The sequence below is a fragment of the Condylura cristata genome, unplaced genomic scaffold (assembly GCF_000260355.1).
Source record: "Condylura cristata isolate star-nosed mole 26May11 unplaced genomic scaffold, ConCri1.0 scaffold00023, whole genome shotgun sequence".
NCBI lineage: Eukaryota > Metazoa > Chordata > Mammalia > Eulipotyphla > Talpidae > Condylura > Condylura cristata.
Genome location: NW_004567124.1, coordinates 16,020,879 through 16,045,542, shown reverse-complemented (window position 1 = coordinate 16,045,542; position 24,664 = coordinate 16,020,879). Strand labels below are relative to the sequence as shown.

The following is a 24,664-nucleotide window of genomic DNA, read 5'->3' as shown; positions in this document are numbered from 1 at the left end:
CTGGAATGGAATTCATGCTACAGTGGCTGTAGAAAGCTTGATAGCACTGAGACTTTAACCCCTGCACCAACAGGGAGGTCCACACACAGCATAAAATTTAAGAGCAGAGCTTTGCTAAACACATATGACTTTGTGTTCTTGAATGTATCATCCACTATGTGTGTCACCATGGATGAGTTGTTCTTGCCTTTAAATCACAGGTATTACATCTAGAATATTGGAATGATAACAGCACTAACTTAACATAGCACTGTTGTATGTAGTAACACCCATGACTTCTCAGCACTTGGCAGGCACTAGGTATTTCATACCGAAGCTGCACGCAAGTGTAGGGCTAATGCTCTCTACACTCTTCCTTCCTATATCATTGGCTAATCTGAAACACTTAGATAGTTCTGGAAGCCATGAACTGTCTTTTTTTAAAACTGAAAATTAACCCCAAAGAATCCTAACTACCTCTTGTAATGAATCATATTAGCTTTATTGTATTCAGCATATACTCACTTTATAACCTCTAGAAAACCAAGATGAATTAAAAGTCAGATGTTGGATATCACATATAGGTGTCTATTTGGTTTTTGGATAAAATAAATCAAGCTACATTAAAAAATGCCTAGGTTTCAAGCCTTTCAATAACTTTGAACATCAGCCCCTGAGCTTACAGTAGTCCATTACTTCTCAGTTCATTGCTATTTACTCCCCCAGTTCAGTCAATCAGTGAATCACCAGTTAATATTTTGTAAGTGGCCAAAGAAAGCTGAGAATAATAGCAGGTGGTATACCTTAAAAAAAAAAAAAATCTGATCGTTAACCTCAAAGAGTGTAGCCCAGAGTATCTATTCTAATGGTATACAAATCTCTCTGCACATTCCCAAATCCTGTATTCTTTTATATAAAATAATAGTCTTAATAAGTATTCATTGTCAGAATACACAAGGATTTACATAAAATAAACAATAAAATAGGATGATATTTTCCTAGTTGTCTAATATCAAAGCATTTCATAGAAAAAGTTGGCCAAAATTTGGGGGAAAGATACACTCAGATTTTTAGTGGACACACATACATACACATTGATATATGTTCTTTTGATAACATTTTAGACACATTTTCAAAATTAAAACCACATATACATATTTTCCAGCAATTCAACTCTTAGGAATTAATACTATATATACACTCACATATGTATGTAAAGATAGCTAATTCTGCATTGCCTGTATAAAGGCTAGAGAAACATACATTTGTAGGTGGAAAGTATTTTTCTAAGTAGTAATCACATGAAATGTGCTCATTAAGAACAGGCTCCAAAGTATTTTATTGCCATTTGTTTAAGCATATTTCAGTAAAGTATGTGGTGTATGCTTCTGTTTGTATATCCTGCACATTTTTATGCCATAATTTTTAAAAAACTGCATAAATGAGCACCTTAAGAGAATGTAAGACAAGTCTATGTCACAGTCTTAATTAAATGAGAGTACTGCATCTGATTTTTGTTTGGTATTTTAGAGCCACTGTGTTAAAAAAAATAATGTAGCAAAGGAAAAGGTGCTTTTTGACTTTTAATCCTTTTGATCAATGTGGTTTTTCCCTCACATTGGCTAAATGGATCAAAACAAAACCTGTGAATGTGAATTCAATTATTGAACTTGTTACTTGTTTCTTTGCTAGAAATATCATTAATGTAATAAATATCAATGTGGCAGATAAACTATCTAATATAATTAAAAGACTGTACACTGCTGTATTGGTATTTATGTGCTTATATATGCACAGAAAATTTCAAGAAGGAAATGAAGGAATTTATTAGCAGTTGCCTTTGTTGAAAGGAACTGGAAGATCAATATGTATCTATATACATAGATATGTATGTATGTGTGTATGTACACATACATGTATATATATCATCATATAATCTGCTTAACTTCTTTAAAATGTTTATAGTGAATGTTTTACTTTATTAAAATGAGAACAATTTTATTAGCAAATGCCAGGAAATTTCTGGTAGTCTTCTTATGTAGAGTTGGTTAAAGGTGATGCTTAGATAAATTAAATAAATAGGGTCAAATAAAATTCAATGACCTTTTAATAAAGCACCGCCTTCTAGAAGTCCTGCTTTGGCAGCATTCAAAGCCTGTACAATGAAAATTGTCCCATCTTCACAGCCACATATTAGTTTATCAAGACTTGGAACATACTCTGATGAAGTGACTACTGCAGTTTCTGCCCCATCTTTCAGCCTGGAGAAATGGTCAATAATACTTTGTGACACTGAATGATGTGTATCAAAATTATCTTGAAGGGTCCAGGTGGTGGTTATTGGTATCTCTAAAACGAAACAGACAAAAAAAAAAAAGGAAAATTTGGTTTATAAATTCATAGATGTAGAAAATATAATTGAGGCACATCTCCTTGGCCATCCTAATAGTGGGTTATTAGCATAAAACTTCTCTTGCCATGCTTTGCTTTCACTGAAAGTGTTAATTTTGTTGGCCCTCTGTCCTTCAAAGAAACTCAAAATAGTAGATGTGTATTTCTTCATTCATTTCAGATGTAAGTTAATGGAAAAAAAAAAAAACTAAGAAAATCTTGGAGTGATGTAAAGTGATGGACTAATCAAATTGGTTCTCTGTTAACTTTAGCAAAACTAAAAAGGAAATGGAAGATCTATTAATTGATCTATTAATTGTGTGAAGTAAAAGGAAAAAAAAAAAACTTAGTCTTTAATGTCAACAAGGATTTGAGTATTTCACAATCATATCAAACCCCAAGCAACTACCTGTGGTTATCAGAGCACTGGTTATCATTTTATGCAGATGACCACCCAAGAATTTGCATTGGACCTAACTCACCTGAGCACAGGACATGAGGGGTGGCATCCAGAAGCAAGGAAGGCTGGTTAAAGTCAACCTACTTATCTATGAAAGGGCCTCCCAGACTGTGCAATACACATGCCAGTGACTGTGAGAACCTCAGTTCCAACTAACAATTTTTATGAAGAGAATTATAGACTTTTGGATGTTCAAATTACCAACCCAGTTGACTATAGACTTAATTCTGTGGTTGGGAAGTAGAACTGATACAAGAAATGCCTAGCACCACCACCCAGCAGTCTCAGCAATTAGTATATATTTTCTAACTTAACTGAACTTGTAAGAAACCTTTCCAACCAATGTAACTAGTTCTATGTCTTTTTATTGACTCACTTCTTATTAGTCTAGCTCTATTATAACCATTTTGAAAATATTTGGGGACAGATGTACTAGAAGTTATGCCAGTATTGTTGTTAACTAATTGAAACTTGTGCTTATAAATTCAAGTATTGTGATTAGGGTCCCTCACTGTACCCTGGTTATTCAGAAATGACTAATTTTGGAATGAGAAGAAGAGAGGAAACCAGGATTCCTTAGTTTGGAATATGTAGCATCAGGAGTGTAAAAGTTTTCCACAATAATGTTTACTTTGATGATTTCACTTTTGGATTCTAAGGAAAAGATAAGCAAGTAAACAAATGCCAAAGCAAATGTCTTAGCATCTGCTGAATCATCTAATCACTCAAGTTGGCTCCATTCAAGTTTGTATCTGTGCTTGCAGTTCCAAGTATCTGTAATAATCCCAGTAGAGAAATTGGTTGAAAGGGAGTAAAGAATATGGGCAAGACAAATTTAAAAATATGAATATCAAATAGCAGCCTATCCAATATTTATATTCCCAGAATTCATTTCATTTCAATAAAGCATTACATTAAATCAATGTTATTTTGAATTATATTGGTCATGTTGCTGTAAAAGATCTATAAGCATCATGCTCATGCCTACTTTTATGTTGATCATATGCAGAGTGATACACAGAAATTGTCCTTGTACCTAATCCCATGCTACTCAATCCAGAAAAACACAAAGTAGTTATAGTCTAGTTCTCAGAAGACATGTGACTAGAAGCAATCTTACCTCTAGGAGAACCATCAAACTTAGATACAGGAACATCAGGGATGTGCCACAGAGTAATTCTTCCTGAGACATCTCCAGAAAAAAGTATCTGATAAAAAGGCTCCTTCCTTTCATTCATGTAGCCCATAACATATGGAAGGCTCTGGTATGAAACAAAAAGCTAGCTTTTATGTAGGGCAAGCATATAAGTATATAAATAAAGAGACAGCCACCACTGTGTTTATAAGGAGGAACAAAACTTCATCACTGATTTTAAACCATTTCTATTTCCCATTGTTTCAAAACTTCAAGTGAAATAAGCAAAATCATCACTTCAGACAAAGAAACATTTATAGGATAGGCAGCAAAGTCCTCAGCTAGACTTCAGAGACCTCTGAACATGCTCTGTGTAAGAATTACACTGACTGCACAGAGCTTTACATCTATTCAGTTAGATAATCCTCACAATCATCCTGCGAAGTTTCACTATCATTGTCTTCATTTTATAGATGAGTAAACGGAGAGTGAAGAGGCTGATTTATCTGAGTTGATACAGATGGCGATGGGCTTTTGAGGCCAGTAATTCTGACTCAAGAATCCATGTCTTAATGAAAATACTTTACTGTCCACTAGGGAGAACTGATTTCTTTATGACCCCTTCAGTTAAAATTGTCAGTGAAAACAGCAGTCACTAATATTTATATGGTAATTTTGTGTTATTAATGTATTTTTCAGTTTCTGTCTAACCTTAATCTGATAGGACTTTTTACATTTCCCACGTGAACAATGAGTTCACTATACTATGATATTAATAAGTATATATATTCCCTATATGTGTCTATGTAATAATTTTACTGAAAGTATGAGTATTGGCTGCTAGCAAACTGAGAGATACGTTTTCACTAGTGAATGAATTTAGCATATGTCTAGTACCTCAGTGCAGTATAGCTGTTCTGTGAGTAGACATGTAAATAGAGGTTATACACAAGGGATCACAGTGATTAAGTGATAAGAAAAACAAAACCAAACATTCTTAATGTACAAATGCAAAGCATTTTGAAAAGAAAGCTAACTGTTGGCACTAGAATTATAAAATCTAAGAAAGCAACAGTTCCTAGTTAGATAATACATATTAAAAGGACCAGATTTAGGTACATTCATAGGGAAATTGTATAATAACTTTACACAATACTATGGGCAAACCATTGCTACATTTAATACTCACAACAAAAGTCAAAATAAGTAGACACTGTTATCCCTGGAGTGAAAGGCTAGAAACTAAGACTGGAAGAGAGTACTAAGAAGAACCCAAGACCATGTTATCAAGACACATAGTAACCCTGTATTCTCCCAAGAAATGAGCACATGAGTGCTGCAGAAGAGGAAACCGTTTCCACCAAATCAGTTTTCTGATTTTTTTTTAAAGACGCAGAAGCCACATTGGTGTCATGTAGTTCTTGTGGCCTTCCTTTCTGCAGGTGTTAAAAACAGGTGATAAAATTTACTTCAACTGGTTTCTCAAGTTCTCTCAACTTTCAAGAACCTTAGAAGGGACTAGTCCAGATACCTCGGGATTTTGATAAGAGAATGACGCTTCAGAGAGGCTGGGGTCACTCAGGAATACGTCCTACCTCCCAGGCCAGTAGGATGCCTCCCAGCCATGTCCCCGACTGTGTTCACACCTTCTGCCTTCACCTTTTTGTGCTGTCATCATTCCTCACTTGTGCACATCCACTCTTCAACCCCTCAAACATCTTTCCAGATAATTACTTTTTAATTCAGTTTGCTTGAAAAACCTCTTGGAGTCCTTACTGTATTGTATAAATTTGGATTTTTTATCCCAGAATCCAGTAGCTGTCATAAACAGTCCATCCTCTAAGAGGTAATAAAATAGTCCTTAAGAGTGAATTCTCTTGAGCCACCTGCCTGGATTCAAATCCTGGTTTTAGCACACACTAACTTGATAGAATAGCCAGTTACTTGATTTAAGCAATTTGTGTGCCTCTGTGTCTCACACTCCTATCTGAAGAAAGGCTAATCAATACACCTGTGAAATGGGATTGCTGTCAGGGTTAATGGATTGAAAACATAAGTTGCTAGAATTGTGCCAGACATTTGGTACATACTCAATAAATATTAACTATTGCTATTTTTCTTTTCTTAGAATAATTGAGACACTCACTGTAAACACCTATTGGATATCATTACTCTTAATTCATGCATCAAATTTCCTTTTTTAAAAAGATTTATTTATGTATTTATACAGAACTGGGGTGCAGGCCAGAGGTGCAAGGGTGAGAGGATTCACCAGAGACAGAGGGAGCAGAACAGTGAGATTGATGAAGTACACTGCTGAGGGGAGTGGGTCATGCTGCTGTGCCATGTGGGTCACCAGGGCTGGGGATCCATTGAAGTGGCTGTGGCTAGCTTGCAGTGCTGTATTTTAACCTATTGCGCCACCAGGAAGGGCCCATTGAATTTTTTGTATGCAGTCCTCAAGCTGTTTCTATCCTAGCTACTCCTGTCTTAGCACTGTCGTCTTAGTCCTCAGCTAGGACCCCAAGGATGGAATGTCTCATCTCAACAGCCAGGACCCCTGCCACAGGGCTCAGTAATCATCAGCTATGATTTGAAACTAAGGAGATTTTCATAAAGCTATTGAAAGGAAGGGGGAAGATCCCCTACCATTACATTTAGTAAATTTGTGCGCAGCATCACAAATGGTAACTCAGAAAATATTATCATCAAACATTAAAATTTAATTCTATGGTATCACTCCAAAAAGAGACCAGTTAATACCACAGATTAAGGAGCAGTTTATTCTAAGCTCACTGTCAATCGTATCACCATCCCAGTCACAGGCCTTCATTATCTCCTCACTGCAAGAGAGTTTAAGAAATCTTATTTGCAGTGAATATTGGTAATGTTTTGAGTAAGGAGAATAATATTTCACTTAATTTCTTGGCCGAATAAAGGGTAAGCCAGAGCCTAAAATGGCAGGCTGCAGCTTCTTTCAGTTTCAGATTATTCTATTCACAGTTCACTGGCTTCCAAACACTTCCGGCTTTTAATGTACAGAAACAAATGCATTGTCTATGTAAGAATCTTTGTGAGAAGACCCATAAATCTGTACTTTCCCATCTTGAAAAACAAAGTAAGATATGTTCCTATAAGATTAGTATTTTAATTAATTTTTAATTGTTGTAAATTTTCCTTGGATCTATGTAGAGCATTGATATTTGCTCCATTTACAATTAGCTTTTAAGGCAAACTCTACTTTCTGAAGCTGATAAGGATTCTGAAGCTAATAAGAGTGGGAAGATGCTATAAAAATGTCTCTATTAGTAGGGTCACAGAATGCTTTTGTGATCAACAGCAAAACAAGTCTCCAGTGTCATCATAAATGACTTTAGAAAGAGTATTTGATGCTGATTCTGAAGTTTTCCCTGTGCCCCAATGGCCCTAGGAGTTCTGATTTCTGGCTGACAGTTTCTTAATCAAGTTTTGGCAACAGAACCTCACAAATATGTTTCAGGGACAATCACTGAACTGTAGGATTTCCAACAGCTATGCTGCCTAATTAAACAAACCATCATTCTGTAAAAAGGAAAATATGCTTCTTTGGTTGACACATCAATAATTCAAAACTCCGCCATTCTTCATGATATACCTTTTTTGGATAATTAACGATGACAAAATTCAATAGGTTAGCAAAAAAACCACTTCAGTTAATGCTACTAAAAAAATATTTAAATCTTTGGAATTATAGAGTATCAGAGATATAATTTAGTCAAGTAAAGACTCACCATTATTTCCTCAATTGTCTGCTAAGGAATCATAATTATAATTTGTTTTACTAAGAAAATGTATTCAGAATAGCTAAATGATGCAAAAAAAGTGTATGATTTTAAGTAAGAAATCAAAGATCAGGATATGCATCACTTGATAAAGTTTTTAAAAATTGGAGTAGATACCTCAAAATGTTAATAAGAAAAAAATATGTATATGTGTAAAAATATGAAAAGATAATTTAGAGTAAAATGTTGACAGTTTGTGAATTTTGGTAAAGGGAATGGAAGTGATTGTTTTAGTATTCTCATAAGTTTTCAAATATTTGAAAATTTCCCCAATTAGAAAAAGGAAATGCACACACACACAGATATTTACAGTGATATTTATGGTGGTAAAATTAGGAAATTTAATTCCTCCTTTTAAAATATAATTTCTCTGTAATACATATGCACTACTTAATCATACTTAAAAACATAGACTTTGAAATAGTTTTTTCTTCAGTAGTCATAAACAATTAGATTTAATTTTCTCATTAGCAACTTGATGTGATTCTTCAATTTTTAAAGCCTGACTCTGCTACAGACAAAGCAACACTTATCTAAGAAATGGAGTGAAACAGCTTTGAGGCAGTCACTCTTTTCTTGCATTACCTTATTTTCCTGCACAGAAGTAGAGCACAGTAAATGAGGATAAATGGTCTCTTTAAGCACTCGTCCATCAGCAGGGTATATGCTTTTTGAAAGCCCACTGCGTGGCAAAAAATAAAAAGCAAAGTTTAGAACTTTGGGGTTCTTTATTCATGTTTCCCCTCCCACTTTCAAAAGCCGGATGGTACCATTCAAGTTTCTAAACTCTAGTTAGAAATTGTTGGGTTAATAATTACAAGTGACTTTTTGAAAACCCAGCACCAGCTGTACAAGTTATACATGGTTAATCTCATTCCTTCATCCCCTGCTGTTTTATACAAAGGCTGAAGCCTACCAAGCCCAGAGTAAATCTTCTAGTGCCAAAGTTGTTTTGTTCTGGTTTTTGATCATGGGCAGCATGCGGGGATTTTTCCATAATAAACCTCCCAAAGTTCATTTTCTACCTGAATGTTTTGTATGCCGCTCCCATCTGAGCCCACCTGTTCAGCAGCTGATAGATATTACTGTGACCATCTTCTGTCCAGATGATGATTCTGTGAGCAGCAAGCACCTCTCCACCAGCAAAGAACTGCCCGCTCCTACTAACTTCAGTCCAGAGAAGGGAAAAATCACAATAATCGTAAACCTAGGATACGAAATTAATGATGCATGTTAACAAAAGCTTACCATCTACTCTGCCAATGAGTTGAAGTTACATTATGCTTATCAAGTCTATTTAGATGGCAGTATTAATGCAACAACATATTAAGTATTAATAACAGGCTATGCTGTACTGTCATATCAAAATGATAGAATAATAGTTTACTAGTATTCTCTCTTTTTTATGTTTTCTTTTTCACAGTTATCCTAGGATAAGTTTCAGTTGATAACTTTATCTGGTTATGTGCTTTATGTGTCCATTAAACACAGAGACCAAAAACCCCAAAATGTCTCTAATTTATAAGCATAGTGCCATTGTGATAGTTGAAAAAGTATTACACAGAAAGGTCTGACAGCAGGAATACTTAGTGAGATCATACAGTTCACACTTTCATTTAAAATGTATTATCAGCATATAGGTAAGACAAGTCAGGTATATATGAAACATGGAAAAAGAGATGGTGGCAAATGATGGTAGTTTAGATGTTTTTTTCTTGGAGATGTTGTAGAATATATTCACAAAGAAATCAAATGTATGTTCCCTAAAAATGAATGAGTGACAAATTAGAAAAAAAGTTTATAAGATAATGTATGTAGGTGAAAAGTACTAGTGTTCCTTTTAAACCTAAAGTGCAGGCACCAACCTTTGAAAATAACCTAGAGATAAATGTTTCTCATTATTGTGGCTTGTTTTTAATAAAATTAGATTTAGAATTAATTCTCTAGAAATACATACTATGAAATACATAAACACATAATCCTAGGCCGGCAGAAGGAAACTGACAAAAGTCATAAAAGAAGCCATTCTTTATTCTGCTAAAATGTCATAAAGATTTTGTGTTATCTTTAAATCATATAATTATTTTCACTCAACAAGAACAAAAACAAGCCACTTTGTACATCATTGGTATGTATCACGTTATTTTGTACTACCTTCCAACATTTGGAAAACACCACCAATAGAAGTCTCTCTGTATATGTGCAAAATCGTATTGTCCTGCAGTTCAAGGCATCAAGAAATTTGGATTCCTTTTCATAAACATCTTCCTTTTCCTTCAAATGGAATAAAAACATTTTATAATACTTTCTAGATAATTTATGTATCACCATATTAGATAATTTGTTGCCCTGTAACCTTAAGTAGATCACACCATTATTTACGAAATGAAAAGTACCCCAAATTTCCTTTTGAATTTTCTGATTTAAGAACTGACTTGACAAAGAAAGGAAAAAAAAAAAAAAAGCATGAACAGAAAACCTACTTGGATTCACAGATTAAGAACATATAATCGGCCCTCCCTGGTGGCACAGCGGGTTAAAGCACAGCACTGAGAATCTAAAGCCACTTCCGCATGAGTTCGATTCCCGCCTGCCCCGGAGGTGACCACATGGTGTAGCAGACCTCTCCTGACACGCCCGCTGCTCCCCTCAGCAGTGTACTTCATCGATCTGCCTGTTCTGTTCCCCACTCTGTCTCTGGTGAAGCCTCTCACCGCCCCTGAGCCTCTGGCCTGTACTCCAGTTCTGTATGCACAAATAAATAAATAAACCTTAAAAAAAAATACAATCATTTGGAAAATATTTTATAGGGGAGGAGCTATTCTGGGTGCTGAGGACATAAAGATCAAGTTACTAAGTTAATGACTTTGACCTTCACCCAAGATAGAAAGATGAAGCAAACAAAATGAAAAATATTTTCTTAAAACACTGCCATTTCTTAATTGCAACAATAAAAAATGAACAATGTGTTCTGCAAGAACAGAAGAATAACCAACACTGAACACATACATTACGTCAGTCTCAGTAAGTTTTTTATAATGCTAGGTGGTGTTTCTTGGGTTCAGTATGCCAAAATGCTTCCTCAACCAAGAAATTCCTAAAGAGAGTCCACATGTCCATGCAGCAAATTAAACAACTATGTCACCAGCACAAATGCACTGACTATTTTTTTTTGCTATCACCTAATGGTAGACAGCAGTATCTGTGGACCTCAGATATTCATCATCCTTTCCCCCCACTGCTCACACATACCCATAAGAAAAGAGATTTTCTGTTGTAAGGGACAGAGGGGTATTCTTCTATGATTTCTTTTCAATTAAAAATGGAGTATGTGGGCCCTCCCTAGTGGCGGAGTGGGTTAAAGCACAGCACTAAGAAGCTAAAGCCACTTCAACATGAGTTCGATCCCCAGACCCGGAGGTGAGCACATGGCACAGCAGACCTCTCCTGACCCACCTGCTGCTCCCCTCAGCAGTGTACTTCGTCAGTCAGCCTTTTCTGCTCCCCACTCTGTCTCTGGTGAAGCCTCTCAGAGTCCCAGCACCTCTGGCCTATACCCCAGTTCTGTTTGAATAAATGAATAAATCTTTTAAAAAATATATGGAGTATATGTGTGTGTATGGATAAAAGCACTTATAGATATATGGAGAGAAGGTTGGCCTTCCAGCTAATTCTTACCAATGCCTAATAAGAAGAAAAAGAATAGAAGAACAGGGAGGTAAACTTCACAATTTCAACAAACAGGTCTGAAATTAAAGGAACAAGTAGAACTTCACAAGCCAACCTGGATGCTGTTGATAGATGATGAGAGATCCCACACTTTGAGCTCACCGGCTACTGATACCACCACAAGAGAATCTTCTGTAAAAACAATAAAATTTACTTCACTTATAAGCTGACCACTGTTCTAACTGGTTGCTGTAAGGATTCTTTTATGAGCATTTGAGGATTATACCTGGCTATATTGGTGGAAAATATTCAATTTATTAAAAAAAAAACATTTTAGATCATATTCTAAACTTTTAACATTTCAAACTGAAGCCTATGGAGAGCAAACTAAAAGCAGAGTCATATTGTGAGTCATGACACTGGCAATATTATACTTTTATTAAAAAAAAATAGTGATCCAGTCTCTTTTCCCCTTGTAGTCTCTCTACAGAAATTGAATTCTCTTCATCACAACATGCAGAAGATGCAGCAGGGCAGAATTCCTAGGGTTCCTGCTAATCAACAACAAACATCTGTTGGCTATGCTTAAATTGCACCACTGAGCTGGCCTTGGGAACAAAGGTTTCTCTTCCTACTTCATCCAATCTTCTCACTGAATTTCCAACAACTTGAAGCACTGGAATGAGTTTTCTCAGGTGTTCCTGTTCTGGACTAAAGAACTCTCTCTCTAAAAGGTAAGCATTAGTAAGCATTCTGAACTCTTGCCCAATAATTTAACAAATTGCTCAAAAATGATTATATTTTAATACTTTTATATTCAGTTGCTTACTGTGACATACAACACTATGTAATTCAGCCACTACCTTGAATTCTCACAGAGTGAACTATAGACATGCAGGTGATCCAATCAGGAGACTGAGATGACGCAAAAGTATGAATAAGAGCCAACGTTTTGGCATCAATGATAAGAACATCTTGATATTCTCCACAGCAGAGAAGCCACCCCTCTCCTGTCATCCGAAATGAGCAGTGGTAATACTGAAAATGAAAAGAGAGCAAAAATTTAACCATTACTGCAAGTAACATACTTTGCGGTGAAAGCCTCTCTGGATTTTAATTTTACATCTACAATTGAGGGATTAAACTGCTAACAACTAAAATTTCTTTTAATTCGACTACGTCACACTTCTAAAGTGTTGATTTTGCACTTCATCAGAAAACAGGGTCTTTGTAAAGAAGGAATATTGTTCCAAATCCTGGAAAACTCACAAGTATATTATTGGGATGTTATGCAGAACAAACAAAACCAGGTTCCTTATCCTGACAACATGTGGTTAAAGAGTATTGCAGGAATTCCTGTGCCAACTTAGTGTTGAAGATAGCTTTTATTAGTGATTGAATGATAATATGTCCTTGCTCAGATCTCTCTGCAGGTTTGGCTCTAGAAAGGAGTTTATAAATGTTTCAATACAAAATATCAAAATTCAAAACAATGAGTGAAATATATAAAACTCTGTCAGCACCATAAAAATCATGCAAGTAAATGTTAGGTGCCAATCTACCAAAAGCTATGATCTGCATTAAATGTCAGAAAGTGATTATAAAGGTATTGTTATGCCTTTTTCCAAAAACAAGAAATTTATAAATTATCAATTCAACCAAAGAAAGTAAAAATTAGAAGTGAAAAAAAAAAGCTTTATAAAATAGGAAGTGTTAAGAATAACCTTTCTGTGTTCATGTGTGCTTATGAGTACAACTTAATAAAAATAAGGAAACTGTCTTTTAAATATATCATAGATAAAGATGGAAATAAAAGAATTGGGAAAAATTGGTTGGATAATAACTTTTGGGAAAGAGTAATGCCAAATAGATAATAACTGAAGTAGTTGTTTGTTTTTTTTTTTAAGATTTATTTATGCATACAGAACTGGGGTACAGACCAAGGGTGCAGGGAGGGTGAGAGGATTCACCAGAAACAGAGTGGGGAACAGAGCAGGCAGACTGAGGAAGTACACTGCTGAGAGGAGCAGTGGGCGAGACAGGAGAGGTCTGCCAGGCCCTGTGGGTCAACCCCCTGTCCGGGGGTTGTGGCTGAGGTTAGCTTCTTAGTGCTGTACTTTAAAACCTTTGCACCACCAGAGAGGGGCTGTAACTGAAGGTATTTTAACGACAAAACAAAAATTCAAGAAAAAAAATCCTCCAAAGACATTGTTCTATATGTGTGCATAGTAAATGCTATCAGGAATTTCAGATCCCAGAATATTCTGCAGCAAGTGACCATACTCACACAGATCGCAGTGTGTCTATAAGGAAGTGTGGTCCTCTCCACGCACTGTCCATTGGTGACATTCCAGACACACATCTCCCTAGGAGAGAGAACTTTGTATTATTCTGTCATTTCCACTCAGTTGGCTGGAATAATTTTTGTGCCACCAAGTTTTTCTTTAGTGCTGCACTTACATGAAGCTTGATCGTTTATGTAGCTTTTTGTTACAGATTACTGGGCAAGAAAACACTGTGGTCATTAGCAGGGATGACATACTGTACCTGTGTCTTTTTGTCTGGGTAATTACACCCTGTTCTTAGTCTACAGACCTTACTTTAACTCCAACCTAGCCCACAGCAAATTGTGGGGGAAAAGCTCTTACAGCCTTCGAGAGTGTCAGGACAGCAATCTTTCCATGGATCCTGCTTCCTCTTGAAAATGGTTTATTTCATTGAACTTAAACTACATATTCTGAAAAGCATAATGCAGCAAATGTTACATCATTTGGAGCTGAGGTCCCAGATTTTTATAAAAATAAATAGCTCCACCAAGAGGCCACATTTGGTCTACCAGGGACATGGTTAGTTTCTTTCCTTCTCTTGAGATCCTTGAATTAAATTTGCCACTTCATATTGAAGAATTCTCATTGCTTAGAAAACACTGATTTGGTACAGTTATAACACTGATTTGTGATACAGTTATAGACTACAGTTACAAAATAATCTAGTGTAAAGTAGTTTAAATCTGTACTATTTCTGTTCATAAAAAGAAAATTGTTTCTCAGTTATTTGATAACAATATTCTTCCATTTTGACAGTTTCAACACAAAGCAAAATTTTCTATGGATGAAAAAATGAAAGCTTTATTGGCTTTAAGGGAGAAGCTACTGATATTAAGAAGCAAAAGGTAAGAATGAATAATGGTAAATACTATATCCATTTGGTAACTTTAAGACTTTTGTTTTTGTTTTTCTAACCAAACACTAGCACTCACTCTTTTTAAAGCAGTGCTCTTCTACCTGAGGCTTTTCTGCACCACAAATAATAAATATTTAGAGATATCTTTGATTGTCACAATTAAGAGCACACTACTGGCACCTAGTGGGGAAAGACCAGGATGCTACCAACATGCAATAATGCAGACTGAACCCCACAACAAAGAATGATCTGCTGGTCCAAAGTGCCATGATACTGAGGTTGAGAAGTCATGTTCTACCTACAGAAACAAAATATTCATAGCTTCCCACCCCACCCCATTTATATTCAACTTATTCCAAGAAGGATTTGAGATAATCTGAAGAGGGATATAGCGTAGTAGTAGTAGTAATAATAATAATAATAATAATAATAATAATAATAATAATAACCCCTGTTTACATGTATGTGTCTGAAAAGTCAAATTGACATAAAGATAGACACTTAAATAATATCTTAATGGTAAGTACATGTCCAGCAAAGTAAATAAAAAATAAAATAAAGTAGCCATTAATAAAACATTTTAGCTCTACAAGGAATTTGAGTTCATCTCCACAGTTCTCAAGTTTACCTGTGAATATTTTAAAAATCATCCTCAGAGATTCTAATTTCATGCTTCTGTGTTTGGATTCTAGTACATGGGTGCTTGTGAAGCTTCTGGTTAACTCACCTGTTTCTGTAAGTCTATCTGTAAACAAGTGGCCCTAAACTCTGGCTATCAGATAGATCACCAAGTTTTTAAACACACTAATGTTCTAAGGAATTGTGAACCCATTCCCCTAAATCATGTTTAGTATTATAAAGTACTGTTATTTTAATAAAGAAAAAAATATTTAAAAAAATATACTCATGTCTAAGACTCAGTTCAGACTGGAGCCATGCTATTTAATCAGTTTCCAGCCTGATATCCAGCGATACTATTTCTAAATTCTCTTGGATTCTAATATTTCCCTGTCTTTATTGTCTTTTTTTTTACCCTAAATTTGAAAAAAAAAAAAAAAAACACAAACTAAAAGTAGGCTCTTGTTCTACTAATTCTATTTAAGCAAAGAGAGTGGATTGTTTTTATAAAGTGGCATTTGCATTTAGGTAGAACTGTACAAGTTATAAACCCGTGGTGACAAGAAATCTAACCATCAAATGCATTTACTTTTTCTTTTCAGATATTGTTCCTCAAATTAAAGATTTAAAAAATTAATAATGTCCCAAATTTTTACAATTCTTTGTTATTTCAATGAAAAGAAAAATATAGAGAAATATTCACAGCATATGAAGTTGAAAAACTAAAATACTATAATACCTTAAGGAAGGGCCATTTTTTTAAAAAAAATCAATCTATGTTTGCAATTCATTATCTCAGTAAAAATGCATTAATGGTTAAACAGATCTGTTACCGATCTTCCATCCACTTTTCATCATTTAGAAACAATGATATTTTCCCTTTGTCCCATACCTATCTGTGTTGTTAGCACAGTTATTGCTTCATTTGAATTTTAATGAACTACCTCTGAGGGAGAAAAGAACAAGAATGCTTAGTTTGCCATCTTAGATTTCAAGTCAAAAAATTACATGTTTCAAATTCTCTTTTGTCTTTCATTACACTTTTTTCCCGGTCTTTCTTTGGCATTTCTAGGCTTCCCTCTGCTTGCTTCTTCAATATTGGTTTTCCATAGATTTTTGTCTTGGGCTTTATTATATTCTCACATAGCACATTCCCGTTAGGTGAGTCATCAGCACTCATGACTTCAGGTACCTTCAATGTGTTATTGAAAGTGTCCACCACTTGAAAGTGCCAAGCTCCAAATCCAGTTAGCTATAGGTGTCACACCTTGCATGACTTTTAGCCCTTCACACTTTTCTAGCTCAAAATGAGATATAACATCCTCCCTGCTTTGTCACTTATTCTCAGAGAATGATCTGGTCTCCGACAAATATCCCATCATTCTCAACCCTGCCCCACAGGTGAGGGATTTGCTACTCCAAATATGCTCTCTAAATGAGAGGTATCACCACGACCCAGCGGCATGTTAGAAATGTAAGTTCTTGAATCTTGTCCAGCCCCACTGAACCTGTGGGTCCAGGAGCTGGGCCCAGAAATCTGTTTGCACACAAGAGTCTCTCAGGATTGAGCAGTGGTTTCCAGAAACCTCCAAGACTGGAACCTGACTCTTTCCCTAGTTTCATCTCTTTCTGGTGATTGAAAGTTATATCAATAAGTTATAGCCCTCTTTATCAAGTCAAGGTTTTTGCCTTAAAATTTTATTAGCTGGGGCCCTCCCTGGTGGCACAGTGGGCTAAAGCACAGCACTGCAAGCTAGTGGCAGCTGCTTCAGTGCCAGTTCGATCTCTATCCCCAGAGGAGATCCACATAGCGCGGCAGACCTCTCCTGACCCACCCCCTGCTCCCCTCAGCAGTGTACTTCATCGATCTCCCTGTTCGGCTCCCCACTCTGTCCCTGGTGAATCCTCTCACCCTCTGCACCTCCAACCTGTACCCCAGTTCTATATGCATAATTAAGTAAATCTTTTAAAAAATTATAAGCTGTATATATTTATTAATATATTAATACAGCAATAGCAACTTTACATTGGTTAGTACTTATCTGATAAATCTTTTTCCATCTCTTTCCTTTTAACTCTATAATATCCTATACTGTTTTGTTTTGTTTTTTCTAATTGGTAACCTTTGTAATTTAGCTGGTGGCTCTGTCCTTTTACATCATTGAGATTACAACTTTATAGAGATTTATTTCAACTATCTTATTCTAGAGCTATTTGTCCCAGATTTTTTACTCATTTGGTTTAAACATTTTGTTACTTTTTAAATCAGCAGTTAATTATTCTATTTCTTTCATTTTTATTTATTTTTCGTTGACTCATAAGTTACCCAGGAAATGTCAACACTTTTCAATAAATCTAATTTCAAGTCTAAAGTTTATCAGCCTTTTTAATCACCTCCAGAACAAAGTCAGACACATGAAATCTGATCACTGTTCTTTTATATACAACTGTTGATTAGTATCCTGTGTGTATGGGAGGGGTTGTAGGGAAGACGATGTACATAAACCATATGTTGCAGTCTATGCTTACTTAAATTTTACAAAAATGTGTTGTTTTTCATTCAATATTCCTACTTTCATCTCAGATTTTTCTCAAGTCACTCTTTTACTGAACTAGTAGTGAGGGTTCTTAGCATTTGTCCTAAATGTTAACTATTTTGCCCTCATTTTGGAAGCTACTTTCACTAGAGATACAATATTGATTAACACATATTTGCTGTCAACTTGCTGAGCATATTTCACTGCTGTCTAGTTTTCACGTCATTGTTAAGAAATCAGCTTTCAGTTTAATTAAAGCTCCTTTGTCTGATTTTTAGGATCTTTGCTTTTTTGTAGGCAGTTTGTCATTTCAATATGAGGTGGTCAGTTATTCCTTTCATTTATCCTGAAATTCACTGAATTCCTGAATCTCAGGATTTATGACTGCCAATGAAATAATATTTGGGGGTGGGGAAGAGTAAAAAATGAGTCATGATAAAATTGTATGTCCCTTTGTTCATCTTGGGAAAAAATACTAAGTCCACAGCCACTTCCTGAGACTTAAAAAAAAAAAAAAGTCATTATTGTTTGAGGAATAATTGGCCAAGCCTAATAAGTTTAATAACTTCTAGCAGAATAAGTTACAGTTTCTCAGGTATGCATTAACTGAAGTGTATGTATTGTCTGAGATGTGCTCTATAGATACAAGCAACAAAGTTTCAGAAAATTAAATTGTCCTTAAAAAGGAACACCAAACCATACTTATTGGCTATTTAACAATGATACACTACATTCATCTATCAGCAAAAATATGCCAACTACATTTGCCCTTTTGGAGCAAGATCACTATGAACAAAAACTTCAACCTGGAGCTCAGTTGCTTTGCAGATCTATTTTTCATTTAGCTCTTCATTATTCTCAACGGTCCAAGTAGTCCGAGAAAACAATCACCAGCTACCAAATTCTCTAGTTCAGGACTAAATATATCAAAACAAACAAACAAACAAAATACTTGTGCCAGTAGTAGTGTATGAGAGCTACTGGTGATTGTTTTAAAAAGAATGTACAAGGCTATTTTACTTTAGCACTATCCAAGGTTCAATATCTCAAGGATAAGTCTTGTTTTGTTATAAGCCGTGCCAGTTGTTAAAGTTTTCAGTTTCTACATGTTTGACACCTGATTCCTCTTTATTCTTTTGGCTCTCAGAATTCAGAGCCATGTAATTTCTTCTCAGGTTAAAAACAAAAAAGGAGTGGTCTTGTTTCTACCAGTAACCCAATCTTCCATGCACAAATGCAAGCTGAATTACTTTGATTCCGCATTCCTGAGGATATTTCTGCATATAATTCAGAAGTCAGTCGAGCTCACAGCAGCTCTTCAATCTGCAGGGCTTTTTTCCTACAACCAAGCCCTATTTCATTGGAACATACCTCCCTTCCATGAAACTGCACCAAACCACTAAGTTCCTTTTCTTTTCCTCTCCCATCATTCACTTACAAATGAGTCTTCTCTTCTGTCAGCTTTAGGGCATCAGACCAGTGCATAAAACATGAAGACAGTAACTGTTGAATTGTTTTTACAAAACGATGAAGGCTTAGATGAGTTTGCCTAAGAGCTTAAAGTGAGTTACCATATGACAAAGGCCAAGTACCTTGACTTTTCCATTTTTCTATTCTAAAAGAGGTGGCTTTGGCCAGTATTCTTTAAAGATTTATTTATTTATTTGTACAGAACTGGGGTACAGGCCAGAGATGAGGAGGGTGAGAGGATTCACCAGAGACAGAGTGGGGAGCAGAACAGGCAGATCGATGAAGTTCACTGCTGAGGGGAGCAGCGGGCGGGTCAGGAGAGGTCTGCCGCATCATGTGGATCTCCTCTGGGGCAGGCAGGGATCGAACTCATGCGAAAGTGGCTTAAGCTTCTTTGTGCTGTGCTTTAACCCGCTGTGCCACCAGGGACGGCTGGCCAGTATTCTTTAAACAGGGAAGTTGCCATAAGGTTTGACATGTAAGTTGCAATGTTTATCTTGATCCCACATCAGCCACTAAAGGATCCTAAATTATGGTACTAATTACATACCTGTGGCCACTATTTAAAGACTAAACTTTCCATATGTAAAAGGAATATATTGATCATCAAGGTTTCTTTTAGCACTAGAATTTTATCTCATCAGGCAGAGAAAGAGAAAGAAAAAGACAACATATGATTTATGTCATACATAGAATCTAAAAAAGGAAGAAGAGGAAAGAAATTCATGAATACAGAGAACAGATCTGTGGTTACCAGAAGAAGTAAAGGGGCTGGGGTGTGGAGGAGAAAGAAAGAGAAGTGAGTCCGGGGTTAAAAGTTAAAAAAAGGAAAAGAAAATTTTACTGGTCGGAACCTAGCGTTAGGGTGTCAACTTATTTCAAGTTGGGTAAGAAGTATATTCTTCTGGTATGTCCACAAAGAGAAAACTCAAAGTTGCTAAATTCATAACATTTTTGTCACAGGGAAATTTCCTAAATATCAAAAATTAATAGTGTGTCTAACCATATGTTGTTCATGCATAAAAATCAAATCAATGGTGAAACTAATTATCACTCCACTTTTAGCATTTTGGTGTTTAATTATTATCTCTCATCTACCTATCTGTCTATCTACCTAACTATATCTATCTACTCTTTCCAAAATTGGTATGAGATGGTCCTCAAAAGAAGGGGAAGTGGGTATGGAGTTCCATTGGTCTTACTTACCCATTTTCAGCAGCACTAACAACATAAGGCTGTTTAGAGAAATCTCTAGCTCTTGTCAAACATGTTACTGAAGCCGAGTGTCCAAAAAGAAGTTCTTTAGCTGAAATCTGAAAAACGATGAGGTTAAGCTTTTAATTAATTGTGAACTTCCCATGTGAAAAATATAAACACATTATATAAGTATTCATAATTCTGTTTAGGAAATCCTATTTTATGTTTTTGCTTCACATAAGTTTCAGGAAAACTGACATATGAAATGTCTAAATCCACAGAATAACAACCTTCTAGAAGAAGGAGTGTAGTGTACACATTGTTTGGTTTGTTTTTGGTTTTGTATCAATCTTGAAACTTAGATGGTAGCCAGACCTGTTTTACAACATGTAGGTTTTGAACACAAATACGTCAATGCTGATATTTATTATGTGCAAACTGTACCTCAAATTATAGCAACATATTAATGTGCAAACAGAACTAAGAAATTAATTACCAAAATAATGCAAAAAAATACCATTTTTGTAACCATTGCAATACTTTATTTGGTTTTGTGCCTCAGAAAGTGTAAAAATTAACTTTCTTTATATTTAAAATGACATTTACCAAACTGTCATATAAAATGTCAATTTTTTTTCATATGTAAATTCTAAAATATCACCCTAAGGGCTAATTCTTTTATTATCTCATATGTGAAAGAAATCTAGTATTCATTATTTCATAAAAACAAGTTAATAAAAATCAAAGTACAGAACAGAAAACACATCAGATCTCCCTAAATGGAGAAGGAGCTGTCAACAGGAACTAAAAGTTTAATTTGAATTGTAACAGGGTGGTCCCCAGGAAAAGGGGAGGTTCCAAGTTCCCTGCCCCATAACAGATTTAACAGAATGACTAGAAAACATGTAGATAATAAAATTTCTCTCATGGATAATACAAATCCTTCTTCCAAATAATTAATATTTATTGTGTTTTTTCTAAAGTATGCAAACATACATGCAGATGATAACCCATTATGTCAATGTGGACAATTATTTTTTAGCATAGTTTTTCTCTACTTTCATTTATTTCTTTCATAATTAGAAATATTTCTTTAAAAGGGCTGTTGTATTCTGGTGCTACTAAAAGTGTTTTATGGCTGGTTAGAGTCACTTATAATGCAAGTTCTGACCTTATACCTTTTTCCTGGGAAATCTAAAAAGTTCCATCTCAGAAAACAACAGATTACCTTACCCCATCATCACACATAGGAACATATTCCCATATGAATTTAACTCTTTTACAGTATATTACAGGGTAAATTAAGCAATAAATCAGGGCACATCAAGATTATATCCTCCTTCAGAGAAAATCCACTATGGGAAAAGTATTAGAATGGAATACTATTGCCTTTTTCATAGAAATAACTAATTCTGTTATTAAATCTACACATACAGTTTAATAAACTGTGACAATTCACTATAATCTCTTCACTTTATCATAGGTTAGATCATTTGTGAAGATTAGCCAAAAAAAAAAAGCAATCAATCACAACTAGTTGTTGCTGAGATAAGATATAAAATTCAGAAGATTTCATTTCTATTTATTGACTATATTTCTATGAAGCACTGATCCCTCTCCTTCTAACTCCAAGTACTGCTAGTAGTGCAAATGGGAAAGGCAAAAAACACAGAAGCAACTTTCCAAGTATCTACCATATTTCCAACATTCATGTAACTATGAGTAGGGTATAATCCTCATTTATAAGAAAAGAAATCTAGGCTCCAAGAATTTAACTTATTTGACTCAAGACACAGAGTTGGTAAAAATCTGAGAAAGAATATCAGCACAATGTCCACTCTTTCCTCCTACGTAACCGTACCATTCTTCATGTGTCATTATAGTGTTTCCTGAGTATTAAGCAGGAAAAAAAAATAAAAGAATATAACAATAGTAAAGGAATATACTAAGAGACTCTTCAATATACTTTTTTCTATGCCTAAAGGTGTGATGAATACCAACAATCAATATCAGAAAACCCAAATAAGGAAGTTCCTAGCATGGGATGCCAAGAAGTTCCTCATTGGTAGACCTCACACACAAAGTTCTGGGGGAAGCAGGGGGCTTTAGGAGTCAGGCTATGAGCCTGGAAGTTGGAGCATGCAAATCTACCTATGTGATGAAAAGTCCTGGAAAGGGAGGTTCTTATGCTTCAGTTCTTCTGCATCCTATCTTACTACCACACAAGGACAGGGACTGACATGTGTACATATTCCTCTAATGGATACTTAAATACTCCACAATGTCCAGAATATTTTAAAATCAGTATTTCCCTCCTTATTCTTACTCTTGAATCCTCTCTGTTCCTTGAATATGGCACCATCATCCTACTCAGTCCCACCCATCACTCAAATCTGAAACTTGGAAAGAATCTTTTATTGTTCCTAATCTTTTATTCACATCCAATTGTTTGCTTTGTTCTGTCTGTTCTCTCTTAAAATCATTCCAGTGTTCTAGTCTTCATCTATGCTGCCAATCTACTTCAGTTCACATACCTTCTTAACTAATTACTGTAGAAGTCTCTACTCATAGTCTCTGTGCCTTATCACATTTACCCCTCTCTTCAATATGCCCTTCACATTGAAACCATTATGTTGTCTAAATTAAAATAAAATAGTATTATGTTATCTTGTCACATAAAAGATCCTCAAGATTCCTTCATGTCATCATCACTTCGAGCATATAGTGATTGTACTTGACAGTTAAAAAAATAAATCTATTTTTAAATTGATTTATTTTAAATCAAATCATGTTGAGCCTACTTTGCCTTTTCCAGATAGACCTACCATTTCTAATTTAACCTCTATTCCAGGTTACTAAGTTTTACCAGTTCACTGAAGGCAAAGTATCTAAATTACCCATCCTTGTCACACACATTTGCCATTCCCTGTCTAATTTCCTCCACCTTCTTTTCCTATTCAAGTTCTGTGCATCCTTTAGAAATTAGCTCAAGCATCACTGTCAGAAATCCTTCCAAACTACAATGAGATACCAATTCACACAAATTAAGCTATTATAAAACAAACAAGCAAAGAGACAAAGTAATGTTAAGATGTAGAGAAGTTGGAGTCTTAGTACGCTGCTGGTAAAACTGTTCATCTATCATAGAAAAAGTCTGGCATTTCTTCAGACACATTAAAATAAAATAGCATGTATTCAGAAATCTCATCCCTGGGCATACACCCAAAACACAATAAAGCAGGGGCTTAAAAATATATTCATACTTCCAAGTTTACAGCAGCATCATTCACAATATTCAAGAGGTGGAAGCAACCCAAGTGTCTATTGATGAAAAATGGATAAACACTATTTGTGTCATACATATACAACAGCTTATTCAGCCATGAAATGCAGGGAAACTATTGCACGTGGTCTAATATTGATGAACTTTGAGGACCTCATGCTAAGTGAAATAAGCCAGTCACAAAGGCAGATACTGTGTGATTCCATCTACAAGAGCCATAGAGCAGTCGAATCATAGAAAGTATCGCATTGCTTTAGAATTTCCTATTTACGAGTCTGTCTTCTACACTCAGAGACTTAAGGATGAATATTTGCCTAGAACAAAAAGCATCAGTATAACTTGCTTAATTATGCTATAAGTAAGTGTCATTAGGTTAATTTTTGTCACTTTAATGGTATTAAATGAATGTTTAAGACAACAGACCCTAATGCATTTGCTTACTCAAACCCTTTCCAAGGGAGTTCGGGACTTTCAAAATTTAGTATTGGAAGGAAGCAAATGGCTCCTAGTTCATGTTAGATCACCTCTGTAGCTTCCTCTTCTCCTTGTATTTGTCCCCCCTATTCCCACTGGCCTCAAGTAGCCCCTCAGCCCTGTGGTCACACCCAGTTAATATCCTCTTACAATCACCCATATCCTCAAGGCTTCCTGACTTCTTCCCTTACCTGAAAAATTCCTTTAGCTGTGCATTAAAAAAATAGTAATAATCAAAGCAAGCCATTAAGCATTTGAATATCAGTGACCAACCATTCACTTGACTACCTTGCAGATAGCAATAGGATTTGTTAGGAATTGAAACATACCCTTGAGATTTGAAAAGTGTAGAGCCAGCCTTGCTAATAGTTGATCAGTTGTCACCAGGGGAGAGAGTTGTAGGACAAATAAGAGATGTTGATTCTTTCCAGTTGTATGATTAGCCAC

The 24,664-nt window shown here is 35.4% G+C and overlaps 1 protein-coding gene across 1 annotated transcript in view; it reads right to left on the bottom strand.

Moving 5' to 3' along the window:
• The window catches only part of WDR72 (WD repeat domain 72), a 173,289-nt gene that overhangs the window by 146,549 nt on the left and 2,076 nt on the right, over positions 1-24,664 (bottom strand). The window contains exons 2-10 of the mRNA XM_012728569.1: positions 20,470-20,576; positions 13,743-13,821; positions 12,319-12,493; positions 11,571-11,647; positions 9,941-10,060; positions 8,848-8,993; positions 8,369-8,468; positions 3,951-4,095; positions 2,083-2,328 (exon numbers count right to left, since the gene is read on the bottom strand). Of these exons, the coding sequence (XP_012584023.1) occupies positions 2,083-2,328; positions 3,951-4,095; positions 8,369-8,468; positions 8,848-8,993; positions 9,941-10,060; positions 11,571-11,647; positions 12,319-12,493; positions 13,743-13,821; positions 20,470-20,576 (1,195 nt within the window). The remainder of the gene's footprint in view (positions 1-2,082; positions 2,329-3,950; positions 4,096-8,368; positions 8,469-8,847; positions 8,994-9,940; positions 10,061-11,570; positions 11,648-12,318; positions 12,494-13,742; positions 13,822-20,469; positions 20,577-24,664) is intronic.